The sequence below is a fragment of the Pithys albifrons genome, chromosome 21, assembly GCF_047495875.1.
Source record: "Pithys albifrons albifrons isolate INPA30051 chromosome 21, PitAlb_v1, whole genome shotgun sequence".
Taxonomy (NCBI): Eukaryota; Metazoa; Chordata; class Aves; order Passeriformes; family Thamnophilidae; genus Pithys; species Pithys albifrons.
The window spans coordinates 2,293,418-2,314,832 of NC_092478.1; the positions used below are offsets into that span (position 1 = coordinate 2,293,418).

General features: G+C 60.3%; 2 protein-coding genes across 6 annotated transcripts; both read left to right on the forward strand.

Moving 5' to 3' along the window:
• The first annotated feature begins 67 nt into the window (after positions 1 to 67).
• MLXIPL (MLX interacting protein like) lies at positions 68 to 14,777 on the forward strand. 5 transcript variants are annotated; one of them, XM_071574879.1, is made up of 17 exons: positions 68 to 1,119; positions 4,191 to 4,297; positions 4,433 to 4,515; positions 4,704 to 4,793; positions 4,999 to 5,043; positions 5,347 to 5,545; positions 6,257 to 6,334; positions 9,840 to 10,012; positions 10,091 to 10,685; positions 11,259 to 11,332; positions 11,728 to 11,905; positions 12,519 to 12,682; positions 12,838 to 12,957; positions 13,159 to 13,286; positions 13,617 to 13,740; positions 13,995 to 14,124; positions 14,533 to 14,777. In XM_071574879.1, the coding sequence occupies exons 1-17, from the start codon at positions 824 to 826 to the stop codon at positions 14,658 to 14,660; spliced, it is 2,712 nt and encodes a 903-aa protein (XP_071430980.1). In that variant the 5' UTR covers positions 68 to 823; the 3' UTR covers positions 14,661 to 14,777. The 5 variants fall into 5 exon arrangements, with proteins under 5 accessions (XP_071430980.1, XP_071430982.1, XP_071430983.1 ...); XM_071574881.1 differs by having other exon boundaries at positions 12,570 to 12,682; XM_071574882.1 differs by having other exon boundaries at positions 11,731 to 11,905; positions 12,570 to 12,682.
• Positions 14,778 to 15,199: 422 nt separating this feature from the next.
• TBL2 (transducin beta like 2) lies at positions 15,200 to 21,302 on the forward strand. Its single transcript, XM_071574918.1, has 7 exons — positions 15,200 to 15,431; positions 15,507 to 15,637; positions 16,238 to 16,422; positions 17,011 to 17,159; positions 18,193 to 18,319; positions 18,980 to 19,132; positions 20,731 to 21,302. The coding sequence occupies exons 1-7, from the start codon at positions 15,272 to 15,274 to the stop codon at positions 21,185 to 21,187; spliced, it is 1,362 nt and encodes a 453-aa protein (XP_071431019.1). The 5' UTR covers positions 15,200 to 15,271; the 3' UTR covers positions 21,188 to 21,302.
• Positions 21,303 to 21,415: the final 113 nt, after the last annotated feature.

Genomic DNA, 21,415 nt, shown 5'->3' on the forward strand with positions numbered 1-21,415 from the left:
GCTCCTCCCCAGCCCTGGGGGGGACATAAGAGCCGGGGGCGTCAGGGACACTGCCAGAGCGGGACGGTGGAGCGGAGCTGAAGCTCCCGTGGCTGGTGGTGGAGTGCTGGGACCTGCTGACAGCGTGCCCTGGGCGGGATCAGCTGCCACCACTATAAATAGGGCTGGTGACAATCAGCCCCAGGAAACCAACCGCTGAACCCCGGGAAACCAACTGCTGAACCCTGGCAAAGTGAGCACTGAACCCTGGCAATTCAACTGCTGGACTCTGGTAAATCAACTGCTGAGCCTTGGCAAACCAACTGCTGAGCCCTGGAAAACCAGCCACTGAACCCTGGAAAACCAGCCACTGAACCAACTGCTGAACCCTGGGAAATGAAGTGCTGAACCCCAGGAAACAAACTGCTGAACCCTGGAAAACCAGCCACTGAACCCTGGGAAACCAACTGCTGAACCAACCACTGAGCCCTGGCAAGCCCTGGCAGACCAACCACTGAACCAACCACTGAGCCCTGGCAAACCAACCACTGAACCAACCACTGAGCCCTGGCAAACCAACCACTGAACCAACCACTGAGCCCTGGCAAACCAACCACTGAAGCCCAGGAAACCAACTGCTGAACCCTGGCAAACCAGCCACTGAACCGGAGCTGACAGTGTGGACCAGGTGCCCAGGAGGAGGTGCGGTGAAGGTGTCCTGTGCTGGGGAGCCCAAAGACATGAGCTCAATGTCAATGCAGTGCCCATAGGGCTCTGGCACAACTGGGACATGGATCACAGAGCTGGGACAGGTCCATAAGGGCTCCCCAGCAAGCGCCAGACGATGGCAGGAGCTCAGGTGGGGCTCCCAGGAGCCTTTTCAGAGCCCCCAGTTGGGCCATGCCCTGTCTCCGACTCCGACTCCGACTCCGAGGATGCGGCTGTGGGTGGCACAGGACCCGGTGCTGGGGCACAGAACCCCTCCCAGGTCATCCACAGCGGCCACTTCATGGTGTCGTCCCCGCACAGCGACGCGCTGCCCCGGCGGCGGCACCACCGCGCCGAGCCCGAGCCGGCCGACCCCCGGAGCATCGACCCCACCCTCACCCGGCTCTTCGAGTGCATGAGCCTGGAGTACAGGTGAGCCCCAGAGCTGGCACGTGTCTCACGGACCCCCAGCTCTCTGAAGGCACGTGGGGCTGAGCCCCACTGCCCATCCAGGACATTGTGCCCAGCTGACATCCTTGCTCCTCTTCTCTATGGGCTGTATGAGCCATGTGCTCAGAACACACGTCCTGGGAGGTTTTGGGGAGAAAGAGCTGACACTGAGTTGTTGGTCATGGAGCCAGGTGAGAAGTTCCTCCTCTTTTCACGTGTAGCTTGACTCTCCTCCACTTTCCCATGGGATCTGGCATCACTGTGCCCGGCTGTGGCACCTCCATGGCCAGACCCTGTACACCTGTAGAGCAGCAGTGACCATGTGGGCAGCCAACACTCACTCTTTGGCAATGCAGCTCAGAGGAGCAGTCCTGCCTTCTGTCCCTGACTCTGTCCACATGTCCTGAGGTTATTCTATGACAAGCAGCAGCACTCGGATGGCTGCACAAGCTTTTGTCCAGGGTCTCCTGAATAATTCCCTCCTTCTCTCCTGCCAAATCCAATGGGTGACCACACTGTTCCCCTGCCACACGAATCTTCCAAACCTGGGTGACAGCTCCTTGGTGACAACAGCACAGACTGCAATGTGTCTCTTGTCGCCTTGGTCCACATCCTTGGAGGCAGATCCCTTCCTTTGCCAAGCCCCCAGGTGTTGAGTTCTCTCCAGCATGGCATCAGAGGGACTTGCTCTACTCGAGTCAGTGCAGAACTGCTTGTATATCTCTCCCAAGATGTCCAGGTGCACATCAGGAATGACAGAGTGCTACTGATGATGCACAAAAGCAAAAGCCCAACAAAGCAGGTTTGAAGAGGTGCCCATTGCCTTCCTCCTCATTCAGTGGCTCATTCAGGGTTTCATCCAGGGGCTGAGCTCTCAGGTTTGCCTTGGAGACCTTGAGAGTTCCACTGTGATGTGGTCACTGCCAGGGCATCCCTGGGGATGCCAGGCACAGGGAGAGCACTCTGGGGGTACCAGTTGCCACCTATCTATGTTCATCTGGCCCATCGCCACACCCCAGGTGCCTGGTTTGCTGGCAGCTGGCATGGCACAGCTTTGCCATTCTGCTGCAGTCGGGGGTCCCAACCCCTTGGACTCTTTCAGTGCCTCATTTCCTGCCTGCACTGAGCATGGCAATGCACACACTGGCTCCACTGCAGTGGGATCCTCATTCAAGCCCCATCCAGCCTGGCCTTGGACACTTCCAGGGATGGGGCAGCCACAGCTTCTCTGCCCAACCTGGGCCAGGTAACTCACCACTCTTACAGCCAAGAATTTCTTCCCAATATCCCATCTAACCCTGCCCTCTTGTCATTTTGAAACCATTCCCCTCTGTCCTGTCCCTCCATCCCTTGTTCTAAGTCCCTCTCCAGCTCTCCTGGAGCACCTTTAGGCATTGGAAGGGTCTCTGAGGCCTCCTTGGAGTCTCCTCCAGGCTGAACACCCCCAGCTTTCCTGGCTTTTCCCTTGCTAATACATTTTTGACACACTTGTAGGCAGCAGCTGGAGGGAGCTATCAGAGTGGGCAAATGCAGTTTAAAGGTACTTGGCGCCCCACATGCCCCACAGCAGCTCTGTGGCCACAGCTCCACCAGCCCCACGTGTGACCAAGGTGTCTGACTGCACCCCAAGGGCTTGGGCTGCACCTTTCAGCTGTCTGTGAGTGAGGAGCATGGCCTTGACCAGCAGGACCTGGCCACGTGCCTGGGAAACCCGTCCTTTCCATTGGCTCCTCCGCTTGGCACCACCGCGCTGTTTGCCTTGTGGTGCTGGGGAAAGTTCAAAATCCTGGTGATAGTGGAGTGGCCAGTGTGTAGCTGAGTCCTTAACTCTCTGCAGGCTGGAGCCACGGGGACACAGCTCCTTCCCGAGCCCCTGGAGCTGTGGGTTGGGCTGTGTGTCCCTGGAGGCACCAGCCCCATCCACACCCATGGGTGGGAACACCCACTCCCAGATGTGTCCCTGCATCAGGCTCTGAAGCTGGAGGGGTCCCTGATCCTCCTCTGCAGGAGGTGGATTTCAAGGCAGGGCAAAGCATAAAGCACTGAAATCATAGTTAGAGAACTGTTGGAGGTTTCACAAGCTTGAATGAACAAATCAGAGGTTTTTTACATCACTCTCATCCCCAGAACCTCCTTGGAGACTCAGCCCAGCAGCACCTGAGGAGAGGTTGGGAAGAGGGAATAGACCACCCCAGCACCAGCCCAGCCTCCACCTCTCCTGCTCCCTGCATGAGTCAAGGAGAAGTGGGACTCAAAGCAGCACTGAGATCTTTAGGGGACAAACTCTTGGCTGGAGAGGAATGTGGCATTGTCAGGGTGGAATGCCATGCAACCAGCAGGCAGCTCTCCAAGGGACCCCTGGAGCAGCTGGAATTGCCCCAGAGCCCTGTCCTGGTGGGTCAGACAGCTGGGAGAGGTGAAACGGACCCCAAGGCTGAGGGCAGGGCTGGTCTTTCTCTCTGTCTGTCTTGGGGCACAGACAAATGTCCCTTAACATCCTGACCATCCTCCAGCGCTGTCCTGACTTCCCAAACCCCTGGCATGGCTGTCCCTGCCTGCCCCAGCTGAAGGCAGCATTTCCACGTTGTGCCTGGCATTAAAAGGAGGGTCAGAAATAGCTGCCCCAAGGCTGTGATGAGGCAAGAGTCACCACAGCACATGTCCCCGGGTGTCTCGCCTGGGCGGGAGACTTCCCTTCCTGTGCCCTGGGGCTGGGACACAGCTGGGCTGGTTGGGGGCAGTGGGATCCCTCCTTGGAGCTGGGCTTCAAACCTCAGTGATCCTGGGGGTTTGAGGAGCCTCCTGTGGGTCTGTGAAGCTCAGGAATTGGGTCTGTGCTGCTCTCAGGGTGCACAAGGGTTTGGAATGCTCCCCTGGGTGCTCCCACAGGTGCATGTCAAGCCTCCTGTAGCAGAGCTACAGGGCTGTGCCTGGCTTGCCACCAGGCTGGTGATCCCTATATATGTCTTGAGGCACAGCCTCCCCCAGGAGACCCCAAACTGGAGGGACTGTGGGATGGTGCCCCTCAGCCTCCCCTTTGCTTGGTGTTTCAGTGGGAAGCTGGTGTCACCCAAGTGGAAGAATTTCAAGGGGCTGAGGCTGCTTTGCTGGGATAAAATTCGTCTCAACAACGCGATCTGGAGAGCATGGTACATCCAGTGTGAGTATGGGCCAGGCCCTGCCCCATCTGCCAGGAGCTGGGCTGTGCCCACTGGCATGGGGCTGGCACCGGGGTGGCCATGGATAAAGCATGGATGGGGCATGGATAAAGCCAGCTGTGCTCTCCCCTGTGCAGATGTGGAGCGGAGGAAGAACCCTGTGTGTGGCTTCATCACCCCTCTGGAGGGGCTGGAGGCTGATGAGCACCGAAAACCAGAGGTAGTGCTGGGTCCCTCACAGGGACTTGGTCAGGAGCAGGTCTGGGTGGCACAGAGGGGAGCTGGGGACACATACTCCATAGATTTTCTGGGAAAGGTGTTTCTGACATGGCACAAGGCAAACAGCCCTGGCTGGGGGCTGTTGGGGCTGGGAGGGCTCAGCCATGCCCCCCTGTCCTGCCCTCCCAGGCTGTGGTGCTGGAGGGCAACTACTGGAAACGCCGCATCGAGGTGGTGATGAGGGAGTACCACAAGTGGAGGATCTACTACAAGAAACGGGTGAGTGGCTCTGCCTGTGCTGCTCCCCATCCTGTGGCAGTGCCAGTGGTGGGATTGAACACAGCTGTGCCCACCCTGGAACTGTGGATGACAGAGAGGGACATGGCAGGCTCTGGCATCATGGGATGTTAGCTGATCCCCCTCACCCTGCCCCACATCGTGCCCACACTGCCTGGGGGTGACACAGGTTGTCTTCCCCTTCCAGCTCCGAAAGTCCACCCGGGAGGGAGAGATCTCCAGTCCAAAGCCGGTGAGTCCACTGGGAAAGGGTGAGGAAGGGAAAAAGGGAGACACAGGGCAAACCCCCTCACTGGGCAGCTTGGGAGAAGGGCAGATGAAACTCCCAGGCTATGATGAACCCATTGGCATGGGATGCCAAGCACTTGGGATGCTGGATTCACCCTTCTGGAAGCAGCAGTGTGCCAGGTGTGAAGGTTTGGAGTGATCACACTGTGGGAAGCATGGGAGTTGTCAGGGAGAGCAGCCAGGGAGCCAGGCATGAACCCTCTCCACAAGAGGTGCCCACCTGGCTCCTTTGCTCCATCTCATGCAGGACGAGGATGTCTGGAGGCCAACAGAGAAATGGTGCAACCAACTCTTCTGCAATGTGGTGCCGATGCTGCTTGGGGATGAGGAAGAGGAGCCTGGGAGCAGGCAGCACTTCGACCTGGACACCTTCCTCTCAGACATATCTGACACCCTCTTCACCATGACACAGATGCCCAATGCCCATCAGGAACTCCCTGAGGATGGTAGGTGCCACAGATTGTGCTCCAGCAGGATGTGGAGGAGGAATCCAGCAGGCAGCACACACCATAGCACCTTTCTGCCTCTTGGCTTAGCCCCTGGGAACTGCCACCCATGTCCTTTGAGCAGGCAGGGTCCCCTGGCATTGCCCCTGCTGGGACAGGAGGGCGGGGTGTTCCTGCCCTGCCAAAATGGGAGCCACTGGAGATGAAGATGCTCAGATGGAGTGTTTTGGTGGGGTGGGATATTCCCCTCCTCTGGTGACTCCCTATGGACCAGCATGGGCTGTCCCAGGTGACATGGGCTGAGCTGCCCAGTGACCACCAGCCCCATGAAGGACCTCATTCCAGCCCCCAGGGCAAGTCCTACTTCATGACTGCTCTTTGCTGTTTCTGCCTGGTCACATTTCTGGAGCCCTTTCAACACCAGGCTGGTCCTGTGCCAAGGTTCAGCCTTTCCCTGGGGCTCCTGGGCACTGGAGGATGTCCTGCAGCTGCTGCTGGGCAGAGTGGTAGGATGGAATGGCCCTGACTCTCCCAGGGTGGGTACCCACCTCCCTGCCCAGGGAAGGGTCCAGTGACACAGGGTGACTCTGGGGTGACACAGAGGGGTGGCAGCCAGGCAGGTGTCAGGGCACAGTGGTGGCAGCAGAACTGAAGGGGAGTCTTGGGGGTGCAGTGACTGGCCCCTGATGTTCCAGCTCTGCTCTCTTCCAGTGTATGTTGGGAATGCTGACATGATACAGCCAGATTTGGCACCTCTGCAGCCCAGCCTGGATGACATGGAGATCTCAGGTAAGAGCCAGCCTGGATGTGGTACCACATCCCACACATCCCACACAGCCCTGCACCCCGTGGCAGCCCAAAATTGGAGATCAAAGGGTTGGCCAGGCAGCACCAGGAGCTGCTGGGGCAGGCAGAAGAACCAGACATCCAGTGGCACAGGAAAAGCAGCATGGGTGGGATATGCCAGGGCAGGGCTCCACTGGGGACCAGCTTTGCCCTTGAATGTTCTAGACCTGGGCACACTGTGGGGGTTGGTGGCTGCAAGCCCTCCCAGCTAGCTGGTGGTCTTGGGCAGCATCAGCATCTCCAGACCCCCATGTGAGCCTGGAGCTCCAGGGCCCTTCTCCACTTCCTTCGGCAGGAGGAAACAAGGGCACTTGCGCCATATGGCTGAGGGGTGATGCAAGACCAGATGCTGGCAGGCAGCAGGATGGGCACACTCTGTGCCAGGCCAGGCAGTGGGATGCCCTGAGGATGGATGAGGTGGGAAGGCTCCTGCCAGCACCTCCTTGGCTCATTCCCTCCAGAGATCCCATCAGGCTGAACCACACTAGAAAAAGGGTCTGTCCCCATGGCTGAACCTTTGCCCACTGTCCCTTGGTGCCCCACGTGGCCATCAGTCAGTGGGAGCTGGGACAGCTTCAGGGTGGTCAGATTGACCCCAGATAAGAGTTCCTGCCTCTGAGAGGTCCTGCAAGGTGTCACAGCAGCAGCCCCAGCATGTGTCTGAGGGCCCAGCATGGCCTCATGCTCAAGCAGATGGCAGGAGCACTCTGGTGCCCAGCTGAATCAATACATCTGCCAGGCTGGCATTTTCCTGAGGAAAAGGCCTACATTCTGCTCCAGACTGCTGTCTGGGAATGGGATGGGTCTTACTGCAAGCCACTACATTACAGGGAAACATCCCTTCCTGCTCTGCCTGTGCCCAGCAGGACACTGCTGGGGCTGTGGAGGGTCCCAAGTCCTGCTGGCATCAGGGACAATGTCCCAGCTGGAGAGGGGCTGGTGTGCCCTGGGACAGGGCAGCATTCCATGGGGTGCTTGGAAACCTGTGTGTGGGAATTTTGTCCTGGACATGGAACATTTCCTGGGACACTGCATGGAGCAGCTCCCTGGATGGTGAGGGAGTGCTGTGTGTGTGCCATGCCCCCTGTGGGGAAGTGGGGAGAGGAGATGGGGGTGAAACAGTGGGTGCTGCCACCAACCCAGTTCTGTGCCAAAGGCCACTTTTCCCAAAGGGCAGACGATGGTTTTCCGTGGATCCCCCAGAAACCTCACACAGAGCTGTGCAGGGCAGATGTGTGGGGTGGGCACAGCAGGGTCACAGGGCTGGCACCGTGTTGGGTGGCTCTGGCAGAGCCCCGTGCCTGCCAGTCAGTGCCTGCAAGCCAATCCCCAAATGAGGAAGCTCCCCGTGTCCACGGCGGGTGCCGGAGCGCGGTGCGGGGCGGACGGAGAAGTCCCGATGGCAGAGGCGAGGGAGCAGCCAAGCCCTGTGCCCTGCTGGCACCACGCTCCAGGTAGGACCCACACTGGGCATGGGGGCACCGGGGACTGGACTGGCCGTTCCATGGGGTGGCATTGCCCTGCTGCACCGTAGGGGGCTCTGAGAGCCTGGCGCTGGTGCTGGAGAGTCCTTGGGTTGGGAAGGGGCTCTGCGGCCCCAATGCCAGGGCAGAGCAGCCCCAGGGTTAAGTAGGATGACAAAGGTGGGGTGTGCTGACCTTATGGGCTCTTCTTCCTTGAGCAGGGCCATGCCCTGGCCATGCTGCACTGCCTGGATTGGGGCAAGGGGATGTGATGGTGAGGAGGAGCATGGGTAGCAGATGTGGGGTGGGGAAGCGGCAGGAGAAGGGGAGGACGGGGCTCCCAGGGAATGTCAGGGACATTCCATCCCTGTAGCACAGCAAGAGGCACAAATCTGCCAAGCTGGGCATCAGAAATGCCTGTAAATATCCACAGAGCTTCGGTGCCAGTGGCAAGGTCAGCCCAGTGTGGGCACAGTGGAGGTGGGGGCAGCGTGAGGCTGGGCTGCATCCCAGGAAGGGGGACACCCTGCCTGGCAGCACCACAGAACACACCAAGTGCTGGTTCCTGGAGGGGCACGGGTGGTCCTGCTGTGCTCCCAGGGACTCACCAAGGCCTTGGCAGGGGAAAGGGGCAGTCTGGGGGCTGGCTGGGGTAGCTCAACAGCAATTCTGCCCCATCTCACACCACTGTTCCCCTTGGATGGTAGCACATGGCATGCTGGAACCACCACCATGCTCAGTCCCATGGCATCCCATCGTTCTGGCATGTTTGCTCCTCTGGTGTAGATTCAGCAAGGCCTCAGGATGTTGTGGGTCCCAATCAGGGCACCCTGGATGCTGAAGCGTGGACCACAGCCTGTGCCCTGGGCATGGCTGCACACACCGGGCAGGCAGAGCCAGCAGCAGGGCCTGGAAGTGGCATTGCCAGCGCCAGACAAGGGCTGGCGAGCCCAGCCGGATGCTTCTTACCACTGCCTGCCCCAGGGTGGCTGCTCAGGCACAGAGCCTGTGCCAGGGGCTGTCAAACTGCCAGCCCAGGGAGCACTCCTGCTCCATCCTACAGGACAGCATCCAGCAGCCCCAGCCCCATCCTACAGGACAGCATCCAGCAGCCCCAGCCCCAGCCCCATCCTAAGGGAAGCGTCCAGCAGCCCCAGCCTCAGCCCCATCCTAAGGGAAGCATCCAGCAGCCCCAGCCCCATCCTAAGGGAAGCATCCAGCAGCCTCAGCCCCATCCTAAGGGAAGTGTCCAGCAGCCCCAGCCCAGTCCCATAGTCACCCTCTGCAGGGCAAACCCTCCCGGTGGTGATGCCAGAGCCAGCACTGGCACAGACACTGAGCGTGGGGGCTGATGTGCCCGGGGAGGTGGCTGCCCAAAGTGTTGAGCCAGCCCTCCGTGCCAGGGTGTCTGGGCCTGCGGAAGGAGCAGGGTTGTGGGAAGGAGACAGGAAGGGAGCGGGAGTCGTGGCAGGGTCACGCGGCTCGGCTCTGGCGAGGCCATGGGATGTGGTTAGCCACAGGCTGCACGCACAGCAGCGCTGGGCTGGGGGGGACAGCACTCACCACTGTGCCAGGGGATCATTCACGTTCCCCTATGGCTTGGGAATGCTGTGACCTGCTCATCCAGACTGCCCTGCTGTGCCCTCAGCATGGGTGTCATGGTCCCTGTCACAGCCCCGGGGCTGGTACAGCCATGCACAGCCCTGGGAGCAGCCATGGAGCACGTGGAGCCCAGGTGGATGTCAGAGGTGGGATTCCCACCCTTGGGTGACAGTCTGGGTGGGTTTTCCTGTCCCCATGTGTGTGGCAGGCTGGCCATGAATGCCAAATCTGCTGGAGTTGCCCTGGCCTCACAAGGTGGGATTGGCAACTCCCCAGCAATGCCAGTAAAAGGATATGAATCCATCCCTATGTGCCCCAGGGCTTGTCCCCCAACCCTGGGCAGGTCCCCTCATGCCAATCACTGTCTCCACTTGGCCCTGCAGATATTTTCACCAGCCACCGACCACCCCCATTGCAAACACAGCCGGGCTACCAGGAGCCATCCTGCTTCTTGCCCATGGCCGAACCCCTTTTTGGCAGTGGGGGGTCCCTGATGGGTGCTCGGGGGCTGTCTGCAAGCCCTGAGGCCCCACTGCCACCCGGCACCCTCCTCCAGGTGAGCAGAACCCCAGCCCACAGTGGGTGGCTGTCGGTGTCCCAGCCACCCTCCCTGACCCTGCGGTGTCTCCCACAGCCCAGCGGTGGCTCCCAGCTCAGCCTGCACAGCGCCTTCCTGGGCCCCGAGCTGCCCCCGGCGCCCCTGCCCCCCGAGCCTCCCCCTGCTGTGCCCAGCAGCCTCAGCCCCCAGCTCCGACACAAGCCCCCACTGCAGTACGACCTCCCCACCAAGTGCCTCAGCCTGGAGTCACCAGGACCCCACTATGTTCCCCCCATCCTGTCCCCTGGGGCGCCACTACCGAGCCCGGACCCCCCATTCTCCCCTGCCTCAGCCCCCCGCTCCAAGTTCCCCTATGCCAGCTCACCCAGCCCCTCGCTCCTCACCCACCCTGCCTCGCCCCTCTCAGCCCCCTGTTTCGCCCCCCACACCCCCGGGCTGGGCTACACCACGGGCATGGTTCCCCAGGGGTACCCCAGCCCCACTGCCCCGCAGCTCCTGCCCCCTGCCCTGCTGGGCGACCCCAGGTTTGCCCCCTCCAAGGGGCTGCCCCAGGGTGGGGGCGGGCGGCCCAAGGCAAAGCCCGGTGGCACCAAGGCGAGGAGGCTGCCAGGACCCCCCGTGCCCCACCTGCCTGTGCCCAACCCCTGCCTGAGCCAGCTGCTGACCACAGGTAACGGGGACAGGGGGGGCATAGGGGGAAGCTGAGGGGGATGTTATGGGAGGGATCAGAGTGGGGACCCCACTGACTCCTTGGGGTTGGGACACTGGGGATGCTGGGCCGGACATGTGGCTGTCCCCACGGGGGGCAGTACCAAACCTGGGGTGAAGATCCCCCCAGCTCCAGCAGCCTCAGAGGGAGGTGGGATCCAGTTGGCCACAGACACTGCTGGGAATTCCCAGACTGGTCTTCATGGACAAAACAGGTCACCGGTGTCCTGCCCAACCTGCTGCCTGTGGGTTTGATGGGACAAGTCCCTTCAGCGTGGTCATGTCCCTGTCCCTGTGCTTGGCCGGGAAGGGGCTGGGCATCCCTGTCTGCACGAGGCTCTCAATGACATCCTCGCTGCCAAGAGGGAAGTGGCACCTCTCTCCAGGGGTGCCTCCCCCCTTCTCAGGGTGGTCTGGCAGGGAAGGGGCTGCAGCAGTGCTGGTGTGGGGGGCTGGCTGTCCCCGGGGGCAGGGAATGTCACCCCAGAGCCAACAGCCCCACACAAAAGAGCCAATCTGCTCCCTGCCCCCTCAGCCAAGCAGGACCCGGCCCTGGATGCCCCTCGCCCGATGGGTGCAGGACTCATGCCTGTGGCCCCTGTCTCTCCGGTAAGCACTCACCTTCCCCCAACTTGGGAATTGTGGCCCCCCCTGAGTTGGGAATTGCCCTTTCCTGGCTGCTGGGAGAGGGGAGAGATGGGGCAGATGAGCACATGGGCTCTGGGGAGGTCACACTTTGCTGTGGGCTGGACAGGCACAGGGAGAAGGAGGGGACATGGGGGTGGCAGGAGTGACCTGAGTGTCTTCTGTAAAAGAACTAGGACAGAGGTGGGAGACACTCCACTTATAGAGCCCCTTTCCTGGGGCTCTGGGGCTGCCCCTGCAGGTGGTGGGATGGGGCTGCCCTTCCCTGTGCCCTCCTGGGGGTTTAGCTGTCAGTGTCCAGGGAATGACCAGTGTGGGGGGCTGAACCCCCAACTCCCCCTCCCTCTGTCTTCTCCCAGCAGCAGCGCACTGTCCCCGAAGTCCCTGCCACCTTCCTCCCCAGAATGGCCCAGCTGAGCCCAGGACTGAATTCTGGCTCCAGCCCTTCCCAAGTGGTGCCGGTGCCACCGGCAGACACACAACCAGGCCCCCTGAGAGTCCCCAAGGCAGAGCAGCTGTCCCCCACCTCAGCTTGTGGTAAGTCTGGGGCACCCCAAGCAGCTCCACGGGGCACCACAGTTCCTGCAGAACTTGCACCAAACATTGTGGGAATGTTTCATTTCAGCTTCGATCCCAGGTGTTTCCATTCACCCAGCAGAGCATGGAAAGTTCCTTCCCTCAGGGGAGGGCACAGCCCCTTCACCTGCCTCCCTGTCCAGGGGCAAAAGCAGAAATAGGAAAAGACAAAAACGTAGCAAAATGTCCGACTGTGGTTTTGAAACCCCGGAGCTCAGTTTAGGAGCAGGAAGCGCCCTCTTTCAGCCGCAGAAACCAGCGTGGCAGCTGGAAACCGGGCTCTGGTGTCATTGCCAGTTCAGTCTGGTGCTGCACACCACAGCTTTGCTGCCCTCGGGACTCTTTCTGGGTGATTTCCCCCCCAAGAAACGCTGGGAATTTAAAATGTCACATTCCGGGTGTTCCCGTTTCTGAGCAGTTGTAAATGGCTGGGATTTGGGGTAATGTGTGGTTAGAGGATGGAGCGGAGCATCCCGGTCAGCTGAGTGGGGTGGATGTCCCAGGGTGGAGGCAGAGCTGTGGGTGCTGCTCTGTGCCTGTCCCACTGTGTGACCCTGCTGTCATCCTGTCACAGGGGGCTGCTGCTGCCGCCCCTCTCCCCAGACCAGCACCTTCCCTTTGCCAGGCAGCAACTGGCGCAAGCCCAGTCAGACTTCCCCGGGATCCGCTGCAGGGCTGGGCACCGGCATCTCCCTGCACCACCCCATGTCCCGCCGGGGCAGGCCCGAGTCCAACAAGGTATGGCAGGAGCTCCATATGCACCCACTTTTCTCCTGCCACCCCAAAACTCCCTCCACCCTCGCTGCAAGCTTTGGGCCAGCCTGTCCCCACCAGGGCTGGTGGCCCGTGGCTGCCCCCGCTGCCGGGAGGTGCCTGATGGCGCTGCCCCGCAGCTGGAGAGCCGCCGCATCACGCACATCTCCGCCGAGCAGAAGAGACGCTTCAACATCAAGCTGGGCTTCACCACGCTGCACAGCCTGGTGAGCACGCTGAGCGCCCAGCCCAGCATCAAGGTGAGCACTCAGGGCCAGCCCTGGGCACTCAGGGGCATCCTGTGCCACCTGGGGATGCTACATCCCTGCTCTGCCCCAGAGCACGGAGCTCCTGCCACAGCGGGCACATGGAGACTCATGCTGTGCCAGGGAGGTCTGGGTTCTGGAGACTGTGCCAGGGTGGTTTGGGTACCCTTCCTCTCTCACCCCATGGCCACCCAGGTCAGCAAGGCCACCACCCTGCAGAAGACAGCCGAGTATATCTGCAAGCTGCAGCAGGAGCGGGCGGCTCTGCAGGATGAGGCACAGCGGCTGAGGGAGCAGATCGAGGAGCTCAACGGCTCCATCAAGTGAGAAGGGACATGGGGGAGATAAGGGGGCACTGCCGGCTTTGGGGTTGTCAGGTCGGGCAAACAGCAGTGCCAGGGTGGCTTTGGGGACAGGTCAGGTCTCCCTGGAGCACCTGTCCCTCCCAAAACCCCAGCTGGGAGAGGGCTGATGCTCAAGAGGCAGTTACTGTGCAGCCCCACAGTCACTCTGGGAGGGGGACACTGCCTGTCAACCCCTGCTGGGAGCTGAGGTCCTGCCGGAGCCTCTGAGGTCCCACTGGGACCCACAGGCAGCCTCTGTGGCTCCCAACCTCCTGAACACGGCCCCATGGCACTGCTTGTGCCCCACAGCCTGTGCCAGGAGCAGCTGCCAGCCACGGGGGTGCCCATCACGCGCCAGCGCTTCGACCACATGCGCAGCATGTTCGATGAGTATGTTCGCTCCTCCACGCTGCAAAACTGGAAGTTCTGGATCGTATCCTTTGGGATCGGTGCCTGCTGCTCCCTCTGACACTTCCACTTACACAGCTGTCCCACCACCCCAGGTGACACCCAGCTCCTCATCACCCCAGCAGTCCAAGCTGGTGCCCAGTGCAGTGCCAAGCTGCAAAGGCACCCAGCAGGTCTGCTCCATGTTTAGGCAAAGAGGTCTGTCCTGCTGCTGAGGGAGGGTGATGCCCACACCACAGCTGTGGCAAGATTGGTCCTTAACTCCTCTGCTTCCACCAGTTCAGTATCATTATTCGGCCTCTCTTTGAGTCCTTCAACGGGATGGTGTCCACGGCCAGCATGGAGAGCCTCTCGCAGACATCCCTCACCTGGCTGGACCAGCACTGCTCCCTCCCAGCGCTCCGGCCGAGTAGGTGTCCCTGTGCCCGGCTGTGGCACCCTGAGCGAGTTGGGTTGGCACAGGCCAATGGAAAGGCTGAGTGGAAGAGGACAGGGGTGTCCTGCGGGATGGCAGGGGTAGATCCGTGGGATGCCCCAGAGCTTTTGCTCAGTGCTTTTCGTGCTCCTGTCACAGCCGGGCCCCGGGTGCGCCGGCTGTGCCCTGACCCGGTGTCCTGGCAGGGCGGGCTCAGCCCTCCCCAGAGCCCCGCAGGGTGGGTTTCCCTTTGCCCCGTCTGCTGGGGGCTGTGGCAGGGACCTGTCCCGCCGTTCCGGGGGCTGGAGCGGGGATGAGCAGCGCCGTGTCCTGCAGGGTGGGTCACACCTTGCAGCCCCCGGGGCGTGTCGGGCAGTGACCTGTCTCCCCCTGTCCCCGCAGCCGTCCTGAGCTCCCTGCGGCAGCTGAGCATCTCCACCTCCATCCTCAGCGACCCTGCCCGTGTCCCCGAGCAGGCGGCGCGGGCGGTGGCAGCGCTGGGACGCGGAGCCTCCTCCGCCTCCTCCTGACTGCTCCGAGGGGGCGGCCCGGGAGGTCCGGGGGTCCCACGGGCACCGGCGTGGGGAGCCGGGGCTGCGAGGGGGCTGTCCCCCAACTCTTCCCGTCCCGATAAAGGATTTGCTGTGCCACGGGCCCCGCGTGGTTCTTCAGCCCCGGGGCTGCTCCGAGGCGCGGACGGGAAGGGCGCAGCCGGGATGGAGCGAAGGGGACGGTCGGGGCTGGGAGGTGGACGAAGGGAAGTGGGGCTGGGGGTGGGGAGTGAAGGCAGGGGCGTGACACCGGAATGGGAGGGGGGTGACACCGGGATGGGGTGGGAGGTGACACCGGGATGGGGTGGGAGGTGACACCGGCATAAGGGGGGTGTGTCTGTGACACCGGGATAAGGGGTGAGTGGCACCGGGCAGGGAAGGGGGTGACACCGATTTGGGTAGGGGTGACACCGGAATAAAGGGGGAGTGACACCGGGATAAGAGGGGAGTGACACCGGGATGGATGGGCGGGGGGACACCGGGATGGGTGGGGGCTGCAGTACCGCCCTCCACCGCCAGGGGCCGCGCATGCGCACTCGCAGGCCCGCCCCCCCGGTGCCGGTGGCTGACGCGGCGCGGGCGGCGGGAACATGGAGGGGGCGGCGGTGCCGGACGGGCCGGGGGTGCCGGGGCTGCCAGGGGTACCGGGCGCCCTCGCCATCCTCCTCCTCCTCGTCGTGCTCGTCCTGCTGCTGACGGCCGCGCTGCGCCGCGCCGCGCCCAGGGGAGCGCCGGCCGCCCCGCCGGACCGTGAGTACACCGGGGCGGACCGCGGGGCTCCGGGCGGAGCGGAGCGGGGCTGACCCGGCCCCTCCGCTCCCGCAGGACCCAGGGCCAACGGACACGCCAGGCAGGGCGAGTCGCGGAAGGCGAAGCCGACGGCGAGGGCTCGCAGGGAGAAGCAGCAGCAGCAGCAACACAACTTCACGCACCAGCTGCTCGTCGCCACCCTCAAGGTACCGCGAGTGCCGCTGTCGTGTCCGTGTCCGTGTCCCACGGGTGCTGGTAACGGTGTCCCGCGGGTGGCAATGCCCCACCGGTACCACGTGTGCCCGGTGCCCCTGTCTCATTGATGTCCCCCCAGTGCCACCGCCGGTGTCTCACCGGTGCGGTGTGTCCTCCCCGGTACCGGTGTCCCGCCGATGTCCGTGCCCCCACTGGTGCTGATACCGGTGTCCCCCCTGGTGCCAGTGCCCCACTGGTGTCCCCAAGTGCCATGTCCCACCAGTGTTCTATTGGTGCCCCCTCCAATGCTGGTACCCTCTCGGTGCTGGTGTCCCTGTCTTGCTGGTGCTAATACCAGTGTCCCCTCCAGTACCATCTCCCACCAATACTGCATGTGCCTGGTGCCAGTGTTCCTCTGGTGCTGGTGTCCATGTCCTCCTGGTGCTGATACCAGTGTTCCCCCGGTGCTGCTGTCCCACGAGTGTCCCACCAGTGCCATGTCCCACCTGTACTGCGTGTGCCTGGTGCAGCTGTCCCACCGATACCAGTATCCTGCTGGTGCCAGTGTCCCCCCAGCACATCCTCCCACTGTGCCCGCGCTCTCTCTGCAGGGGCACAGCAGCCCAGTGACCTGCCTGGACTTCAGCAGCAATGGGAAGTACCTGGCGTCGTGCTCCGAGGACCGCACGGTGCGGCTGTGGAGCACCCGGGACCTGGCGGGGCGCGAGCACCGCTGCCTGCGCGCCAACGTGGGGCTGGACCACGCCGAGCTCGTCCGCCTCAGCCCCGACTCACGGTATGGCAGGGCCTCCTCCGGGCACTGCCAGGCCCTGTGGAGCCACCGGTGCCACAGCCAGGCCCCGCTGGGATCAGTGGTGTCACTGGGATGCATCACTGGGTACCCCATCACGGTACCGCTGATCCGTGGCCCTTCCTGGCATGGGATCACAGAATCACAGCAGTTGGGGTTGGAAGGGACCTCTGGGGATCATCCAGTGCAACCCCAATGGCTCAGTGTGGTTCTTGGGGCAAATATCCCAGTGCCCAGCTTGCTGTGCCTCATGGAAGATGCCCATTTTGGTCTCTGCCAGCTGGGATGTGTTGCTCAGCCTCTCCAGGGGGCTGGGGAGCTCTTGCAGGGTGGGATTTGGTGGAAAAGCATGTCTTGGCTCTTTGTGAAATAGTCTCTTTTAGAGAGAAGGCATCTCATTTCCAGATGTGGGATAATAAGTACAGTTCTTTTCCAGTCAGTGTTGCAGTTGAGCCAACACAGGGAGAGAACTTGGTGCCCTCATAAAGCTTTTTGCCTGCCAGTGTATCCCCCTCCCCAGGTGCCCCTGAGCCACCTGGGCTGAGCTGGGGCTCAGGGCCTGTCCCTCCACAGGGCTTTCATTGTCTGGCTGTCAAATACTGAGACTATTCGTGTCTACAAGATGACCAAGAAGGATGATGGAAGCTTCACCTTCACTGCAAGTTCTGACTTCCCAAAGAAGCACAAAGCTCCTGTCATTAACATAGGGATTGCAGAGACAGGTATGGAAATGAGCTGCTCCCCTCTCCAGGTTGGCTTTGATTTCCTTGTGAAGCTGCTGGGTTCAAAGGGTTTGGAGTTTTTGGCATTCTCAAGGCTGTGCTCAGCACCAGTACTTGACTCTCTGTAGTCTCTTAGGGGTTTTTTTTACTTAATTTCATCCTGACTGAACCAAAAGGTGTCATTTTCAGACCCATTATGTCCCTGTAACCAGCTCCCCGATATGCACAGTCTCTTAATTTACATTTTCAGGGATGCTGTTGCAAAGAGGTCTGGTCTCAATATTGAGAGGATCGCTGTTCTCTGGCCTGCCAGTCTCTCTTTAACCAGTCAGAAATCTCTCTAGTGAGTTCTTATGGTCTATCTTGAACTTCTGGGATCATCTAGAACAGAGTTGGGGGGTGGAATTCTGTGTTGGTGGTGAGGGCTTGATTGATAATGTTTCAGGTATGTGACAGCAGGAGGATGTGAGTTCACCTCTGTAACAGGAGAGCAGGGAAAATGTTAACTGAGACCTTTGTTCAGCTGAGAAAGTGAAAACTTAAACCTGCAACAAGTAGCTGAAAGGTAAACAGGCAACTCCCTGCCCAGGCTGTGGTGGCAAAGGGGAAGTGGGAACAAGCAGGAGTCCAACATGGACACAACCAGTAACCAGGGATGGTGCTGGTGTGACTGGGATTCCACTGCCTGCCCACAATCCATAGCTTGAAAGGTGCTGCTCCCTGAGCTGGTTTTGGGCACACAGGGCAGAGGGAATGTGCTGTGTTCCTGCTGTGGCACAGTCTAGTGCTGAGCTCTGCCGGGGCTGAGGGTGCTGAGCAAGGGGCACACGTGGGCTCAGGGTCCACTGCCCACCCAGAAGCCAAGGGAGCACTAAGGCATAACCAGGAGCTGAGTCTTCTGATTGACCCTCCTTGGATTTTGGTGCTGCCTTTGGTTTTCTCCAGCTGCAGGGAGGGGTTGTCCTGGGGCTTCAGTGAGTCTCTGGCAGCATCAGGCCCGGAAAGTCTCCTGATCTTTACCTTTTTCCCCCAGGGAAGTTTATCATGTCAGCTTCCAGTGACACCACCATCCTGATCTGGAGCCCAAAGGGAGAAGTCCTGGCCAGCATTAACACCAACCAGATGAACAATGCCTATGCCACGGTGTCACCCTGCGGGAGGTGAGGGATGGGAGGGATTCTGGGCTGCAGGAGTGGGTGAGAACCTCGCTCCTTCCCACAGGACAGCAGACCATCAGTAGTTGGCTGTTACTGTAATGCAGTTTTCTGAGGGTTCTACCATTTTTAAAAGGGATTTTGCCCTCTGGGAGATGGAGCTGATGTGGGCTCAGACATGATGTGTTGCCATTGTGCCTCAGCACTGTTGTTCTGGTAACCTGAGAAGAGCTTTGGCCTCAGGTGGCAGAAGTGGGACACAGCAAACAGCCTATGCAAAGCAAACACCATTTTGGACTTGTTTGTAACCTCTTAAAGGTTAATTATAAAGTTAAAGACTTTCTTTCTGGGAGATCTGTTTATCAGGAAAATCTTGTTCTCTGCTCTGTCTCTAACCTGTCGCTGCAGAATGACTTGCCTTGCTCCAGGCTCAGGGAGTTTGAGGATCAAAAGCATTAAACTCTTCAGCTTTGGCCTGAGATTTTCTCATTCTTGAGTCGTTCTGCTGCCCTTCCATAGCATTCCCTTTCAGCGAAAAGTGAAAACTCTCCCAGCTGACCAAAGCTTTGAGCGCAGGAGTCAGGACGGGTTTGCAGAGCCCTGGCCCTGCCTCCCTCAGGTGCTCTGGAACAGGTACCCCATGTCTCTGCCCGTTCCTTCATGCAGGTTTGTGGCATCCTGTGGCTTTACCCCCGACGTGAAGGTGTGGGAGGTGTGTTTTGGCAAGAATGGAGAATTCCGGGAGGTGACCAGGGCTTTTGAGCTGAAAGGCCACACTGCTGGTGTACTTTCCTTCGCCTTCTCCAACGACTCGAGGAGGTGAGTGTGTGTTATCCGGCACAGCCCGCTCTGGATGGCCCTCAGGACACAGGAGCTTGTCCCTTGCAGGGTTCACCAGCTGCACCCCTGAGCAGGAGGGTAAAACACTGCCCTGGGAGGCAAAAACTGGCTGGTGCCACCTGCATATTCACTGCCTGTGGGAATCTCCTGTGGTTTAACAAGACCTGGGTCAGGGTAACCCCCGGGATCAATCCAGGCTGGGGATGAGCAGGTGGAGCAGTCCTGGGGAGAAGGACCTGGGGATACTGGTGGTTGAGAGGCTGGACATAACTCAGCCCAGAAAGCCCCCATGCCCTGGGCTGATTCCACAGAGTGGGCAGCAGGTGAGGGGGGATTCTGCCCCTCTGCACCCTCAGGTAGAGCCCACCTGCAGAGCTGCCTCCAGCCCTGGGATCCAACAGCACAGGAAGGACATGGAGCTGCTGGAGCGAGTCTGGAGGAGGCACAAGATGATCAGAGGGCTGGAGCAGGTCTGCTGTGAGGAAAGGCTGAGAGAACTGGGATTGTTCAGCCTGGAGAAGAGAAGCTTTGGGGTGACCTAATTGTGGCCTTGCAGTGCCTGAAGGGGCTAAAAGAAAGATGGAGAGAGAGTATTTACAAGGGCCTGGAGTGACAGGACAAGGGGAATGGCTTCAAACTAACACAGAATAAGGTTAGATTGGACACTGGGAGGAAACTCTTCCCTGTGAGGGTGGGCAAGCCCTGGCATGGATTGCCTAGAGGAGCTGTGGCTGCCCCATCCCTGGAAGTGTCCAAAGCCAGGTTGGACAGGGCTTGGTCTGGTGGAAAGATGACACAGCCTGTACACGTGTACAGACTCACCCTTCCCAAAACACTCCCTCCTGTCTTGGTTTGAGATAAGCAACTGCCAACCCCCCCAAGCACAGAGAGAAAAGCCTCCCTCCTAACACCAGGGAAAGGGAGGAAAAGAGAGGGGAAAGAAAATAAAACACTTCAAATGGCATTTATACTAAAACTACATATATTTTTCACAGAAAGAAAGAGACAATTAGAAGAGAATACAAATATACACTCACACAAGTCTGCAACAAGTTCCCCACCTCAACTTCTTAATGAACACACAAGTTCTACTGTCTTAACTACACATTACTTAAGAAAAGACTTATCCCCCAGGGAGACAAACTCAAGCAGAAAGGAGAGACCCAGAACAACACAATTTACTTTCCTGAGATACCCTGTGAGCCAGTGGTGGGCCTGGTCCTCTCCATCCCCCCTGGGACAGCATCGTGAGTCCTCCCAAGAGGAGGCTGAGAAGTGACTGCCTTAACCACTCCCACACTGGTTCCTACTGCCCTGGAGATGATGCCATAATGTGGTGTGGAATACAAAGTTACTGCCTAGAAGAGGTCAGCTGTTGGCTCAGCCCAGCTCAAGTCAGCTGACAGCTTCAGCCTAGTCCAAACTTCAGAGCCCAAATCTAGGCCCACCTGGGTGAACCCATAACACCTCCCCTGCCCAGAGGATTCCCATTTCACACTCAGGACAGGGCCAGAGCCACCCCACCATTGCCTTCCCCCCACCATTGCCTTCCCCCCACCATTGTCTCCCCTCCTCAGGATGGCGACGGTGTCGAAGGACGGCACGTGGAAGTTCTGGGACACGGACGTGGAGTACAAGAAGCAGCAGGAGCCTTACCTGCTGCTGACGTCGCGCTGCGCCCTGGCCGAGCCGCACCTCATCGCGCTGTCCCCCGACGGGCGCGCGGCCGCCGTGGCGGGCGGCGCCGACATCGCCGTGTACAACACGCGGCGCGGCGAGGAGGAGGAGCGGCTGCGCGGCGCCCACGGCCCGCGCGTGGCACGCCTGGCCTTCGACACCAGCGGCCGCTACCTCGTGTCCTGCGGCGACCGCGCCCTGCGCGTCTTCCACAACGCCACGGGGCACCGCGCCGTGGTGGAGGAGATGGAGGCCATGCTGAGGAAAGCCACGAGCAAGGCCACGAGGGAGAGGCTGGAGCAGCAGGTCTGCGGCGCCCGCAAGGCTCTGGCTGCCATCTACGGCAGGAAGGTGTGAGCTGTGCCATGCCTGGCACAGGGCAGGGCATGTCCTGCCCCCTGGGTGTGGGGTTTGGGGGTTTTTGGGTTTTTAATAACTCTGAACGGTTGGTAATAAAAGAGTTCCTCCCTGGGGTCCTTCCTTAGAATCATAGAATCGATTGGGTTGGAAAAGACCTCCAAGATCATCGAGTCCAACCCTTGGTCCAACTCTAGTTCATTTACTAGATCATGGCACCCAGCGCCA

Bases quoted from the DNA above. Each gene is read 5' to 3' on its own strand.
- TBL2 (XM_071574918.1), top strand. From the start codon at position 15,272: ATGGAGGGGGCGGCGGTGCCGGACGGGCCGGGGGTGCCGGGGCTGCCA. The intron at 15,432-15,506 runs GTGAGTACACCG...CCGCTCCCGCAG, and splicing joins GCCGGCCGCCCCGCCGGACC to GACCCAGGGCCAACGGACAC. The intron at 16,423-17,010 runs GTATGGCAGGGC...GTCCCTCCACAG, and splicing joins CGCCTCAGCCCCGACTCACG to GGCTTTCATTGTCTGGCTGT.
- MLXIPL (XM_071574878.1), top strand. From the start codon at position 824: ATGGCAGGAGCTCAGGTGGGGCTCCCAGGAGCCTTTTCAGAGCCCCCA. The intron at 5,546-6,256 runs GTAGGTGCCACA...GCTCTCTTCCAG, and splicing joins TCAGGAACTCCCTGAGGATG to TGTATGTTGGGAATGCTGAC. The intron at 10,686-11,258 runs GTAACGGGGACA...CTGCCCCCTCAG, and splicing joins GAGCCAGCTGCTGACCACAG to CCAAGCAGGACCCGGCCCTG.